The following is a 12181-nucleotide window of genomic DNA, read 5'->3' as shown; positions in this document are numbered from 1 at the left end:
TTCTGCGTTACCTGATTTACGCGCATCTACTGGATTTCATCCAGGTTGTTAGTAATCCACTGGCGTCCGTTCATGCCTTAAAAGACTGCCTTAATCACTAAAAAACATAAAGAATAAAGACGCAGTAAGAGTGCAAAGAGAACCGTGTGTCTCCACAGCCCAATACTGCCTGAGACTTTTTTTCCCACAATGCTGAGATAAAAGACTTTTGCAGGACATAATATATGATCACATAAAGAAAGTCGAACGATAACATAAGTGACATAACCAGTGACAAAGATCCTCGCTGTTGAGCCAAGAGTGGCCAGGACACTTTATTTAAAAGAAGCGTCTAAGAGGAGACTTTCCGTTCTAGAACATTTGAGAAACAGCGATGCCATACTTGCTGGTATCTGTTGACTGGTTGGCGGACAGAGAACTGTAACTTTGAGTACGAATGGGAATGTAGTGTGTAAATGTCGCACATTTACACAATGTTTCATTTAATTCTTGGTTCCTATCAATAATGCAGCGGAGTCAAAGGCAGAAATAATTTGTTGCCTTTTTTAGTCTCCTCATTGTCACGTTTGTGGCAAAGCGGGATCATTTTTTAATTGATTTTTTATTTGAGAGATGCCACTCGAGACATTTAAGAATAATCTCGAGATTGTCATGATCTGTATTTGTGCTTTTTGCTTTTAGTAGGTTTAGGTGGATGTTTTTTTCTTGTGTTTGGTGTGTTTCGTCATGTTCATTGGGTCCACCTGTGTTGGTCGACCCAAGCCTCAGTGTTAACCAATCAGCTCCTTCCAACCCTTTGTGTCTTGCCCAGGTGCTCCTCATTGTCTCGTCAATTTGTTTGTATTTAGTTCCCTGGTTTCTTTCAGTTCTTGTCGATTCATCGACCTTGTCAGTTGGCTCTGTCGGTGTCCACTGTGTTTTTTTTTTGTTTTTTCTTCCCTGCCTGTCTCACCAAGTCAAGTCATTGTTTTTTGTTGGTCCCCCGTTGCTTTGCACTTTTTGATATTTTTGTTGTTTTTAAGTTCCTTATTTGCCTTTTGTTTCTTCAATTAAAAACCCCTCTTACCTGTGATGTAAAAGAACAAGAAACCACACAGAGGCTGCTTTTAAACTAAGAAATATAATTTATTGCATAAAAATTATATTTAGTTACAAGTAAGAAGGCTAGATGTTTATTTACAATCGTACTTTACATAGATAAAATGTCACTGAAATACATTTCTTAAGCATGTTTATGTAAAAATTCCTTTTTTATTTAGTCCTTTTTTTTTTTTAAAGAAAGTCTTCTTGAACAAGAACAAAGAGAAGTTGAGTCCATTTGCAGCAACGTGTATCAGAGCGACACTGAACAATCCAAAAAGATCTGAGAGAATAAAAACTGGTCAACATGAGCCAGTCTCTGCAACAAGAAAGCCACTAAATAGCGTCCATAACTTTGTCCAATTATCCAATCCAGAAAGTTGCACCTCAGTGAAGAAAAAAAAAAAGTTAAGCATTCCTGTGCCGCTTTTTTGTTTGATACAAAATCAAAAACCCTGTCTTGTGTTATGCTCTTGTTTGAAAAAATAGACTTATTCTTTCAGGAGGCAAAAGAAGTCAAGATGCTTTTCTTTTCTTTTTGCGCTTGCATAGCACTTAGAAATGTGCACCACGCCTAGCCACTGCGCACACACACACACCCTCACACACACACACGCACACAATCTAGCATTTCAACAATGGGTAGACCAGCTGAAATGTTCGCACAAATAAATGTATACATAAAAAGAAATGGTGCGGCGTGAAGGTTTGTGCAGTACACAAATAAAACGGCACACACACACTGAGTCATTCAAGCAGTGACATGACTCACTGCCGCAAGAGGGATACTTCCGGTGTTTTGGTTTTGAGATTTCAAAGATAGAAACACTTTTTTTTTTGCAAAGATTGTAAGAATTCCAGATAGAACCGACATCATCAGTGATTCCCACCAACGATTGCTGAAAACATGGACGGTAGTTAACACTGACAATGAAAATAGCTTGAGCGTCCTTGCCAGAAAACAAGCAACTTAGGAAATACGGGGAAGGAGGATATAAGGAGCTGCATCGAAAACACTTAAACAAAGAGCAAGTGTTGAGGTAAAAGTCATACTCGCTTGTCTGCGTAACGAATCCATTCTGACACGTTTATCTGGAAACTCCAACGGCTAGCACATTTAAGCACTTCTTTTGACGTGACAGTGGAACCTCCAAAGTGGAACGCCTTAAATTTCAACCCACATTCAAGTTAAAAAAATGCAGTCAGCTCAGTGAGCATCTAAAGACTGCTTTGCTTATGTAGCAAGATGCTAACCCAAATAGCGTGTCGCTGAAGGCATGAAGGCTAATGAATAGCATTAAAGTGACCAGAGACGTTTGCCAAGAAACGGCACATTCACGAGGGCTGAAAGAGATGCAGCGTCATTAAGACGAAAAAATGGAGAAAAGGAAGTTTCATTACGGTCTTGTACCACAGAGCAGAGAACAAAAATTGTTTTATGCCCGGTTTGTATGTGTTGCTGCTCTGTCAGTTTTTTAAACGTATGTTTTTGTTGAACATTTCGGAATCGGATCATTTCAGTTTTACAGTAAACATCCGCCGGGAAAAGCCAATTACCTACTGTGCTTTTATTTGGGAATCTGCGTGTGGGAAAAGTCTTACTTTGGTTTCCTTAGCTGATATGATTTGAAATATCTCATTTTTTTGACAGGGCGGGAGTGAGAACAGGAACTAGGGTGTCATTTTTTGCTCTTCTTTTCATTTGATTATGGTTATGTTATTATATAGATTTTGTCGTATCGTGCAAATAAATTCTCAAAAACAACCAACCTCGTTCAACTCGGACAGACGTACAAGACTTCAATAAGTCTCACCGCAAGTCACTCAAACTTTTTTTAACGGTGACGCTTTGACTCTGGACTTGACCAAAGTAGATTTCATTATTTCCAAAAGGAAAATCAGTTTTCAACTCAAATTGGAGCTTCATCAGCGTCTTGCAACTGATTGTGTTCTACTTTGAAGGCTCCTTTGTGTCACACTAGAATGCAAACACATTAAAAGTAGAAGACGGTGTTGCTCTCAAAGACGGACGGAGTGGCCTGCTGAGCGCTTAAATCCACGACACGGCCGGCTCTCGTGTCGTCGAATTAATACACAGAGAAACAAAAGGGAAAAGAAAAGAGCAATGATAAACAATCCCAAATATGGATGATAACTTGAGCGTCCCCCAAAGGAAATCTTTTAAAGGATGACCAGAAAACTCTTGCAATTTATTCTCGGTGGATGGGAGTGCGGCAAAGTGGGAGGAGAGATTACACGCAAGCACGCCTCGCCACTTGCGATGATGGAGCGTGCACGCCAAGGCTTTGAGGCATTTTGTGAGTACAATAGAAACAGTCACTCGTTCTACGCCACGAGATAAGAAGAGCCCAAAGCCAGACGCTGAAAAGCCGACGCTTCCTTTCGTCCGCCACCAATAAGCGAGGAAAGCGAGCCAGTCTTGAACAAGAGCCGATTAATGACCGCTTTATGTCGGGCGTGCGTCTGCAGCCCGAGGTGCCCGTTCGCCCGTTCGCACGACAACGGAGATTTGCATTGGTGACAAAACAATCAGGCGACTGGCCCAAGGTGTGATGGTGTTCAATCATGCACTTCCATGCTGCTACTCAAACACGGCTAATCCCACGTCTGCTTTTGGAATATTGTTCATACTTCAGGGGGCTGAACATGTTCCTTTTTTTTTCTTTTCTACCCTGAAAGCAGCGCTATTTATATACAGTACATGAACGTGGTCATTTTCAGACTTTTTTTTTTTTTTTTAAATCAGAAAACATCTTAAAACCGGTTTGAAATCTCGACATCGCTTTGGAGGATTCAGGCGGAGTGATGATGGAAAGGTGTTGATGAAGAGGTAATCGAGGAACGCCAATGCTTGACCATCTTTGTCGCAGTGGACATATTCATAGGCGTGTTTACGATGAGCCGCATTTATGTTCTTGTTCCTCCGCCGATCAGCAATCCCCATCTGTCGTCATGACGACGAGCACCTCACTCTTGCCCATCTCTTCCAGCGCCGTCGCCAGAGAGACCAGGTCTGCGTCGCCTTGGTGACAAGCTTCCCATAAGTCCAGGAGAACTCCTGTGGGGCTTGGCTTTGTTGCAAAGTAGTTCAAGTACCTGAGGGTGCAATTAGATGACGAGTCAGTGGAAACGCCATCACGGACAATTCAATTCAGACTTTTTCAATGTCCATTATTCCAAATGACTACGGAATTGGATATTAATTACAGGATGTGAAGGGACAGGCTGGAGCGCTGTGAGATTTTTTTTTCCTAATCTCATTCAAATGGTTGGAAACCCTCCACTTGAGCAGAGGGGTGCTGACCTGTCAAAGCCTAAACTGCGTGCCAGTAGTCTCCAGTCGCACCCTCGGGCACTGGGCGCGTCCAAACTGGCGCAGATCTTCTGGCGGATGGAGCAAGGCAGGCGGAAGGCATACGGTCCTACTTGAGAAGAGGGCAGACAAGGACCTGCTGCGGGGAGCGGCGAGTGAGGCGGGAGAGTCTGCGTCGGGAAGAGCAAAAAAAAAGCACAAAAGGCTTGAGAGCATCTCGCAGGGAGGAGCTCATGGAGAGCATCTGGCCGACATTACCTCCTGGATGTCGGTGTGCAGCTGGAAGATTTGTCCCTCCCCTTCCACTTGTCGCACGCAGATTTTACAAGAGAGCAGTGACACGGCCAGGCTGCTTCTCTCCAGATTGAAGGTGCAATGCAGAGGTCTCTGACTGCCACTCCAAATGTGATAGAAGGGGATCTCCTTGTAGAAATAAGAAATCTTGGCTTTTTGGGGGTGTTCGGATGGGCGCTTAAGTGAACTCACCTGGTACTTGGCCAGCAGTTTGCTTCTCCAGTGACTGTGAGGGATGTCGTGGATGGACAGACGCAAGTTGTGGTAGCTGTCTTTAAACAGCAACGGCTTGGGATCCTCCAGTAAGACCCCACCGAGACTCCGCTCCAGATCCAGCACCTCCTGGATGGAGGCAATGTGTGGATTTCAACATTAAATCCAACTTCACGTCTAAGGAGAGACATTCATCTCAAAATATGTTGATGACTGTGGTTGAAATGAACAATGATGTAGACGTGCGCTGGCGATAGTGAGAGTTGTTTTGAAAATTTTGCTCATCTTTTGTTGCGACGGTATCTACTTCTCCATCCATCCATTATCCATGTCAAGGCAATTACTGCTACCTATTGACACCAGCCATTTTTGGAGTGTGCACTGGACACCATCAGAGTGGAAGGTGCCCTGGCAAACTTGACATCATCCACTTGTCGTTTTTCATAAAAGTACCAATTTACTGCACACACTCTAGCGATGTAGACCGTGTGCCTCTCCTGCAACGCATTTCAAGGGAATGAACATGAGGCATTTCCATTGGCCGGGAAGCAAGTCAGCCGCAACGGCGCAAACGCCTATTTCTAATGGCATGCATCTGCAAAAATACCGGGAAAAAAAAATGGGGCCCACGGTGTCCATGAGAGCTGAGGCCACGACTTGAGGATATACATTATTGGATACGGATACCATAAAGTGAGGTAAAAACAAAGAGAATGAAAAAAGAAATCAGGAAAGGAAGAAAATGGAAAATAGAAAAGAGCCCCCATCACCCACCTTGAGCGCGTGAGGGGTGTCGTGGATGCAGTAAATGCGAAGGCTGTAGTCCAGAGAGAGGCAGGGCGCTCGGGGTGCAAACAGAGCCAACTGCAGGCGCTTGCAGGCCGGCTGCGGGGGGCACGACTGACCCACCAGGCCGTACGTGCCCAGCTGCTCCATGAGAACATGACAACACTCCTCCTCCAACTGCAGATAGCATGGAGAGGACAAACTTTCCTCTCCCACTGTCAGCACCTCCTGGACGGGGACAAAGAAGGAAAGTGGGTGTCAATCGAGAGCGTCTTTTTTTTTTTCCATTTATACACGAAGCAGTCTCACCTCCCATGCGCCCTGGTGGGTCTGCGTCTTCAGCGTGAGTGTCCAGTCAGGTGTCGGCGTGTCGAGCTGGGCGCAATGCGGCAACGTGAGGACGACGGGGCGATTGAGCAGCAAGGCGGACGGGCCGCAGCTCACTGCGGGGCTCAACACAGTCTGACCGCCCTCAGATGGCAACCTGCGAACGCCGCACAACGGGTCGTATCGAGAGCTGCCAAAACATCGCACTCCGCTTCAAAGAGCCCGAGAGCGCTTCGGTCCAAGCCGAGGCGCTCAGAACAACATGAGTCGGAACATTTCCAGCTCAAGCGAGATCGAGGAGGATTGCGAATGAAGACGAGGTCACGAACACTTACGTGGTTTTGTCCCATTTGCTGATAATGAGGTACATCTCGTAGAACTTCCCCTGGGGGATGGTGCCGGGCGGGACCAGCAGACTCACACCTATCGGAGAAGGTGTCTTGTGAAATCTGGGACAGACTTGTTCACATGAATAAATGTTTGAACTATTTTTATAGGAAGGGACACAATGTTCAATTTGACGGCATCATCTCATGACAACCTTCTTCAAGACACAATTGTCTTCACAAAGTCACTCTTGACAAGGTTTTCAGTCGACAATAAAATGAATTTGCTTATATGTGGACCATGTTTGCAGTGGTGTCGATGTGCGCTGCATCACACGAGGTGGCGTTTTATTTGAGTGCTCCTCACGGAGTTAAATTGGGTCCTCAAATGTCGCCGCACGACAAAGTAATTTGACACCACCGTAAAAATAATATCTCTTTTGCCTTCTCATTAAAATTGTGACCATGTGGTCTGAGGATTGTGATTACCTGTGTTCGGGATGGTGAGGCGTCCCCCGAGGTGGCCCAGGGTGGCACTGGTGCTCAGCCCGGGCTCTCTGGAGAGCGTGTGGCTGTGGAACTGTCGCTCCCTCCCGCCGCTGCCCACCGACTTCAGGCTGAGGATCTCGCCGTCCGCTGAGCACATGTCAGCGGGGATCTCCAGCGACGACAGCGTGGACGAGTTATAAACCTTGATTTTGAGACTGGGCAGCGGGTCCAACAGGGGAGACGTGGTCATGGGGATTTTGTGGTGGCTTTCGTGAACACCCCGCTGCAAGGAGTAGAGCGGCCCGCGGAACGCTCCTGCCGTGGCCGTCAGGTCGGGAGGAGCGGACGGATGCAGGGAGTGGAGATTATCTGCGGAGACATACACAGAAGACGTAGAGAGAGGTTCTTCTCTTATCTGGAGAAATGAAGCGGCCCCAGCTGAGAGTGCAAAAAGTGAAATGGATTAATGTTGCTAATTAATATTTGATGGCCAGAACAAGAGAGGAGATACCGTGACAAATGCTTTGAACTCGAAAAAATGTCATGTGGTAAAGACCACATGAGAGCAGATAATGGTGTGGTGGTATAAAAAAAAGAAGTCCGGATAAAAATAGAAAGCACCGCTGAAAGTGGAATAAAATGGAAAGACATGCTGTTGTGAGAGGGAGTAAAAGGAACAAAAATAAAACACGGCGTGTGTATGTTTGTGTGCGTCAACTCACCGTGTCTGGGAGGTTTGTAGTTGCCTGGGTGAAAGGCAGCCGTGAGGGCAGAAGACGAGTCGGTGATGTCTCCGTGGAGGTGGCTGCATCGGCGGCGGTACGCCAGCACGCCCACGCACAGCACGAGGATCACGCACAGCAGCAGCGCCCCGACCAGACCCGCATAAACCGCCACGCCCATCTCTGGCACCAACGCTGACAGAAGAAAAGTTTGAGCACCAAAAAATTGCGCCAGTAAACAACACTAAAGGGGAAAGAGCTTAACAAAGTTTAGTCATGTCAACAGTAATGGAGATCATTGGTTTGACTTTTTATATTTAGATTATTTTGAAAAGTGACCGTCTTCTCTCCATTACAACAATCTAGGATGGACTCTTGACGCATGTCAAGATGCTAATTGAATGGCAGAGGCTAATATTTAAACCATAACTTAGCAAAATGAGTAAAAATAAATAAAGACCACGTACAAAGCCCGTTCTGCACAATACGCGGTGAGCGCTTCTTTCTAAAGCATTCTCGTGCGTTCTATACGTTCATCCACTTATGTTGGACACTGCGAATAAAGTTTGATGAAAATGTGGTTTGGCGTTGGTCTAAATTTTCCACAAAACACCCCCCTGTTTTTGTGTTGCTCCTTCACGCATGTTCTAGTTGCGCTGAAGTTCGGTTGCGTCGTCATGGTTACCGTATTAAGGGACATAAAAATACACGGCGGATTTGTGTCGGTTGTTGAAGCATTTTCGTCGTCACACCAAAGTTTGAATCTGTGTTGACTTTTGACCATAGTTTGATTAAAGATTAAAAGTTTGAGCCGAAAGGTGCTTTTGTGAAAGCCTCACCGACTTAATTCTTCTTTTAATTACCAGAGAAAGCGAACTGCTTTGTAAATATGAGACGTCCTGATTCGACTTTGATTACTTTGCTAAGAACCTGGATGAGCACTAAAAGTAAAACGATCCCTAATTGAGGTGGAGCCAAGTATAGCTTTGCTTTAACTTTAGGAATTTCAAATGAGGACAAAGGATTTTCCCCTTTCTTTGGAATAACATTGAAGCTCGGATCACTTCACAGAGTGGAGTTAGGGAGGAGGAGGCGGAGCAATCGTGTGACCCGTACCGAGCACTTTTAGGCCACACACCTGATGTGAATTCATGGATCAGCACAAGTACTCCTGCTGGGATGTTTCCAGTATTTTGTTGGCTTTGTGTTTAAGAGGATCACGCAGTCAAGCAACAACGGCAAACAGTGGAAGACATAAAAGCAACCGGGACCAAGATGTTGGCCTTCTGTTCACCTCCTCCCCACTGGGCTGCGTCTCCTTCCTCCCCTGCTGGCTGATTGCTGGTTGGGATTAGACGGCTCAACGCAGCCTCCTCAACCCTAACTACTAAAAGCAACAATTGGGATTCATTGCTCTGTTGATTTCTTCTTTGGCTCCCCTCACAGTCGCCAATTGTATCGTATTTTAAAGCCGCGGGGATAGAAATGAATTTGTGAACGATCGACACAACCGAAGAATGTCAATTTCAACTTGAACTCTTTGCGTTGAGATCAATTTTCACCGTCCCAGACCTCGGCACTGATGTCACCACGCTTTGATCTGAATATGCGTGTCGGTGCACTTCTGAGACGACAAAGTCCCGTTTTGGAGATTTCTGTTTGAAAGGAACGAGTGAATAAATGCCGGCGTTACCAGTATGAATCTATCAACCAATTTGCAAGGAAGGAACGAAACAACAATTCATGAAAAAGATACACTGAAATCCCTCAGATTCAATTTGCTGGAAACTCTGCCACCCTTCAAACTTCATGTTATTGTTTGATTAATTTATAGTTCACTTTTGTAGCAAACAGATGTAACTAATTACGTAAGCAAAGATGAGGTCTGGAACTAAAATAGCCAATTGCAACAGTTTGTTAGAACAAATTGTTGTTATAAAAATATACATATTTAATTTAATTTGATTTAATTTAATTTATTTTTTGCCATACTCTCACATCGTGTTGCATTACTGCAGTAGGCGGCATGGCAGACAGAAGTGGACAAAAACAAAACACAAGGGAAGAGGAGAAAATATGGAGAGGAGATAGATGTGGTTGTTATTCGTTGAGAAAGCCGCGGAGGCAACTAACGAAGAATAAGAAGTTGAAGGAGATGCATGAAATGAGCAGTGCGAAGGAAAAATAGGAGAGGGAAGGCGGAGGCAGACTCGCGTCCATGCTCGCGCGGCACGATGGAACCAAATCCGACAGCCGTCCGCACTTATTACGACAAAAGGAACAATCGGGAATTAGGTGCATTACGAAGGCTGCACTCCCCTGAGCCCGTGTCACATTGCGTGAAAGGAATTAGCATCACTTGAACTTGAAAGCAAATCACAGATTATCTGAACAAATCAACTCGGCCGTCTTTCCACCTCACAGCTCGGAAGACGTCGGGTCATTTCAACCTGCTGACTTGCTTTTGATTTCATAATTTGCATTTGGATGAATTCTCAATTGCAGCAAGCTGTGATGCGAAGGTGAGAAAGGAAGGTGAGACGCGGATGTTAGGACCATACGGACGCCAGACACGACACGTTAAGTATGAAAGCAAAAAAAAAAAAAAAAAAAGTGATGTTACGGTGTTGGGCGAACTTACGATGACTTGCATGTTCAATAGAAACCTTTTTATCTGTTTGAACAGAAGAAAAAAACACAAGACAGAAAAATATAAACTGGATGGACGACACGTGATGCAAATCAAATAGTGACAGAATACACAGAAAAGTAAAGTGCCACCTTCAACTGAAGATAAAAAAATAAATAAAAGATTAAAGGAGCTAAAATGACGAAATAGTCAGAGCTGCAAATGTGAGCGAATAGCTCTCTTCCAAGGCCAGCGTCATTGTTTTGCTGTTTATGGAGAATCCTTGTAGTTAAAAATTGACAAACATCGACGATGGCAGGAAACTGCTTTATATTTTCGGTGTGAAGGCAAAGCTTGAAATTGTGCAGTCAAAACGGCAAACAACTTTCTATTCACCTCGCGAAATGTGGTATCACCATTTTATTTTATACACTTTCAATTTTATATTAAAACACCAATTTACACACGCGGTACACCAATTAATCACCAACAACAATTGTTTATACATATATATATATATATACAGCAAAAAAAGAAAAAAAAATATATATATATATTTATTTATTTATTTATTTATTTTTTTGCACATTAAAACAAACAGAGCCACCCTGCAAGCCTGACGGACGGACTGACCGACCGACTTGAACCCACGCAAGTGTACCCAATTGAGTGACCACAAGTCTAAATTCTTGCAGCGTCGCTTCCACTCCGGTTCATTCAACAGTGGAAGATGCCACATAAAAAGTGACATTTATTTGTTTATCCTCCATGGAAATACAAACGAGACACAAGAGAGCCAAAGAACATTTATAGCGATCAAAGCGAGCCAATCAGTGATCTGCAATCCATTCTCAGCGGAATGCGTCTCCTCTTGCCTCCGTGTCACAATAACTTGAGTGCATCTTTTCCGGGCAACCTCCGGAGACGCGTGTTGTGTTAGATCCCAAAATGTTTTTTGCCTCATCCGCTCATCACGCGTGACGGTTTGTGTCAGCAATCGCGTGGATTTCTCAGAGTGAAAGTGAAGCTTTGTCTTTTTCTTGGGAGGTGTCCGATCCCCCAGTCGCATTTAAGGAAGTTTGTCCGAATGTTCGCGCGTGTTGCTTTTGTGTCTTTTTGTGTATGTCTCTGAAGTGTACGCGGCCGCTGCGGATGTTTGTCTTGGACTCGAATGCGCTGTCAGCTGAATCACTGCTCAGCTCATCACGAGACGCGCTCTCGGTGTCAGGGCGAGTCTGACTCATTCTCATATGCTTTACACGCCGCTAATTCTTCAACTCTGATGCGTCATGCTTATTTCGCTCAGCGTCTCTCACTCTCCATCTGTGCTTTTTAGACGCGTCTCGGCGGCTTTCGCACGTTGCGAACTAACATGTTCCTTCTTGCAACATCACTCGAGGATGTTGCTATTTTTCCTTTCATCGCTCTCTGCGGGCTTCAAGTTCCTTTTCACACCGTGAGGAATACATTTCCGTACAAAGTCACTTGGACGTGCACTGCGCACTGTAAAATGATCCGACCGAGCAAAGAAATGGCTTTCTGAAAGACGTTCTATGATCATTTGAATGTCCACCCGGGGCAACAAATATAATCGAAGGGGATTTGTCGTCCTGATGGAGGCCTTGGAAAATCGATACGAAGCAATTGAAAGCTTGGCGCATCTTTAGTGCGTATTCCTGGTCCCGTGAAAGATTTAAGATGACTTCAACATGCGTTCAGGTTACTTACTGCGCGCACAGAGACCCTCAGTACAGTTTTTGCTCTCCATCATGCTCCCGCTGCAGTGCTTGCCTCCATTCCGGGGTGGGGGGGCTTGGCATTCGCGACTTCTCCAGTGGGTGCACTCTGTGCCACACGCTGACCACTTGGCCCATTCGGTCCAGCCGCCATCCACTGGAATGACGCCAGATATGGAAGAAAATGAATGAAGCATGACTTGAGGACATTATGCAAAGGAGAACAAAGACAACATTAAATGGTG

General features: G+C 44.9%; 1 protein-coding gene across 3 annotated transcripts in view; it reads right to left on the bottom strand.

Moving 5' to 3' along the window:
* Window positions 1-1168: 1168 nt before the first annotated feature.
* The window catches only part of unc5b (unc-5 netrin receptor B), a 43280-nt gene continuing 32267 nt past the window's right edge, over window positions 1169-12181 (bottom strand). Inside the window, exons 7-17 of one of the 3 annotated variants that reach the window (XM_088304662.1) lie at window positions 11929-12093; window positions 10213-10245; window positions 7572-7766; window positions 6850-7218; window positions 6370-6457; window positions 6017-6191; window positions 5696-5935; window positions 4901-5050; window positions 4673-4837; window positions 4406-4584; window positions 1169-4197 (exon numbers count right to left, since the gene is read on the bottom strand). In XM_088304662.1, the coding sequence (XP_088160788.1) occupies window positions 4032-4197; window positions 4406-4584; window positions 4673-4837; window positions 4901-5050; window positions 5696-5935; window positions 6017-6191; window positions 6370-6457; window positions 6850-7218; window positions 7572-7766; window positions 10213-10245; window positions 11929-12093 (1925 nt within the window). In that variant the 3' untranslated portion in view covers window positions 1169-4031. The remainder of the gene's footprint in view (window positions 4198-4405; window positions 4585-4672; window positions 4838-4900; window positions 5051-5695; window positions 5936-6016; window positions 6192-6369; window positions 6458-6849; window positions 7219-7571; window positions 7767-10212; window positions 10246-11928; window positions 12094-12181) is intronic. The other 2 variants (XM_088304663.1, XM_088304664.1) reach the window with 2 other exon arrangements.

The sequence above is a fragment of the Idiotropiscis lumnitzeri genome, chromosome 9, assembly GCF_059441095.1.
Source record: "Idiotropiscis lumnitzeri isolate Australia: NSW breed Sydney's pygmy pipehorse chromosome 9, RoL_Ilum_1.0, whole genome shotgun sequence".
Lineage (NCBI taxonomy): Eukaryota > Metazoa > Chordata > Actinopteri > Syngnathiformes > Syngnathidae > Idiotropiscis > Idiotropiscis lumnitzeri.
The sequence above is the reverse complement of the archived record's forward strand: the minus strand, read 5'-3'. Positions and strand labels throughout refer to the sequence as shown.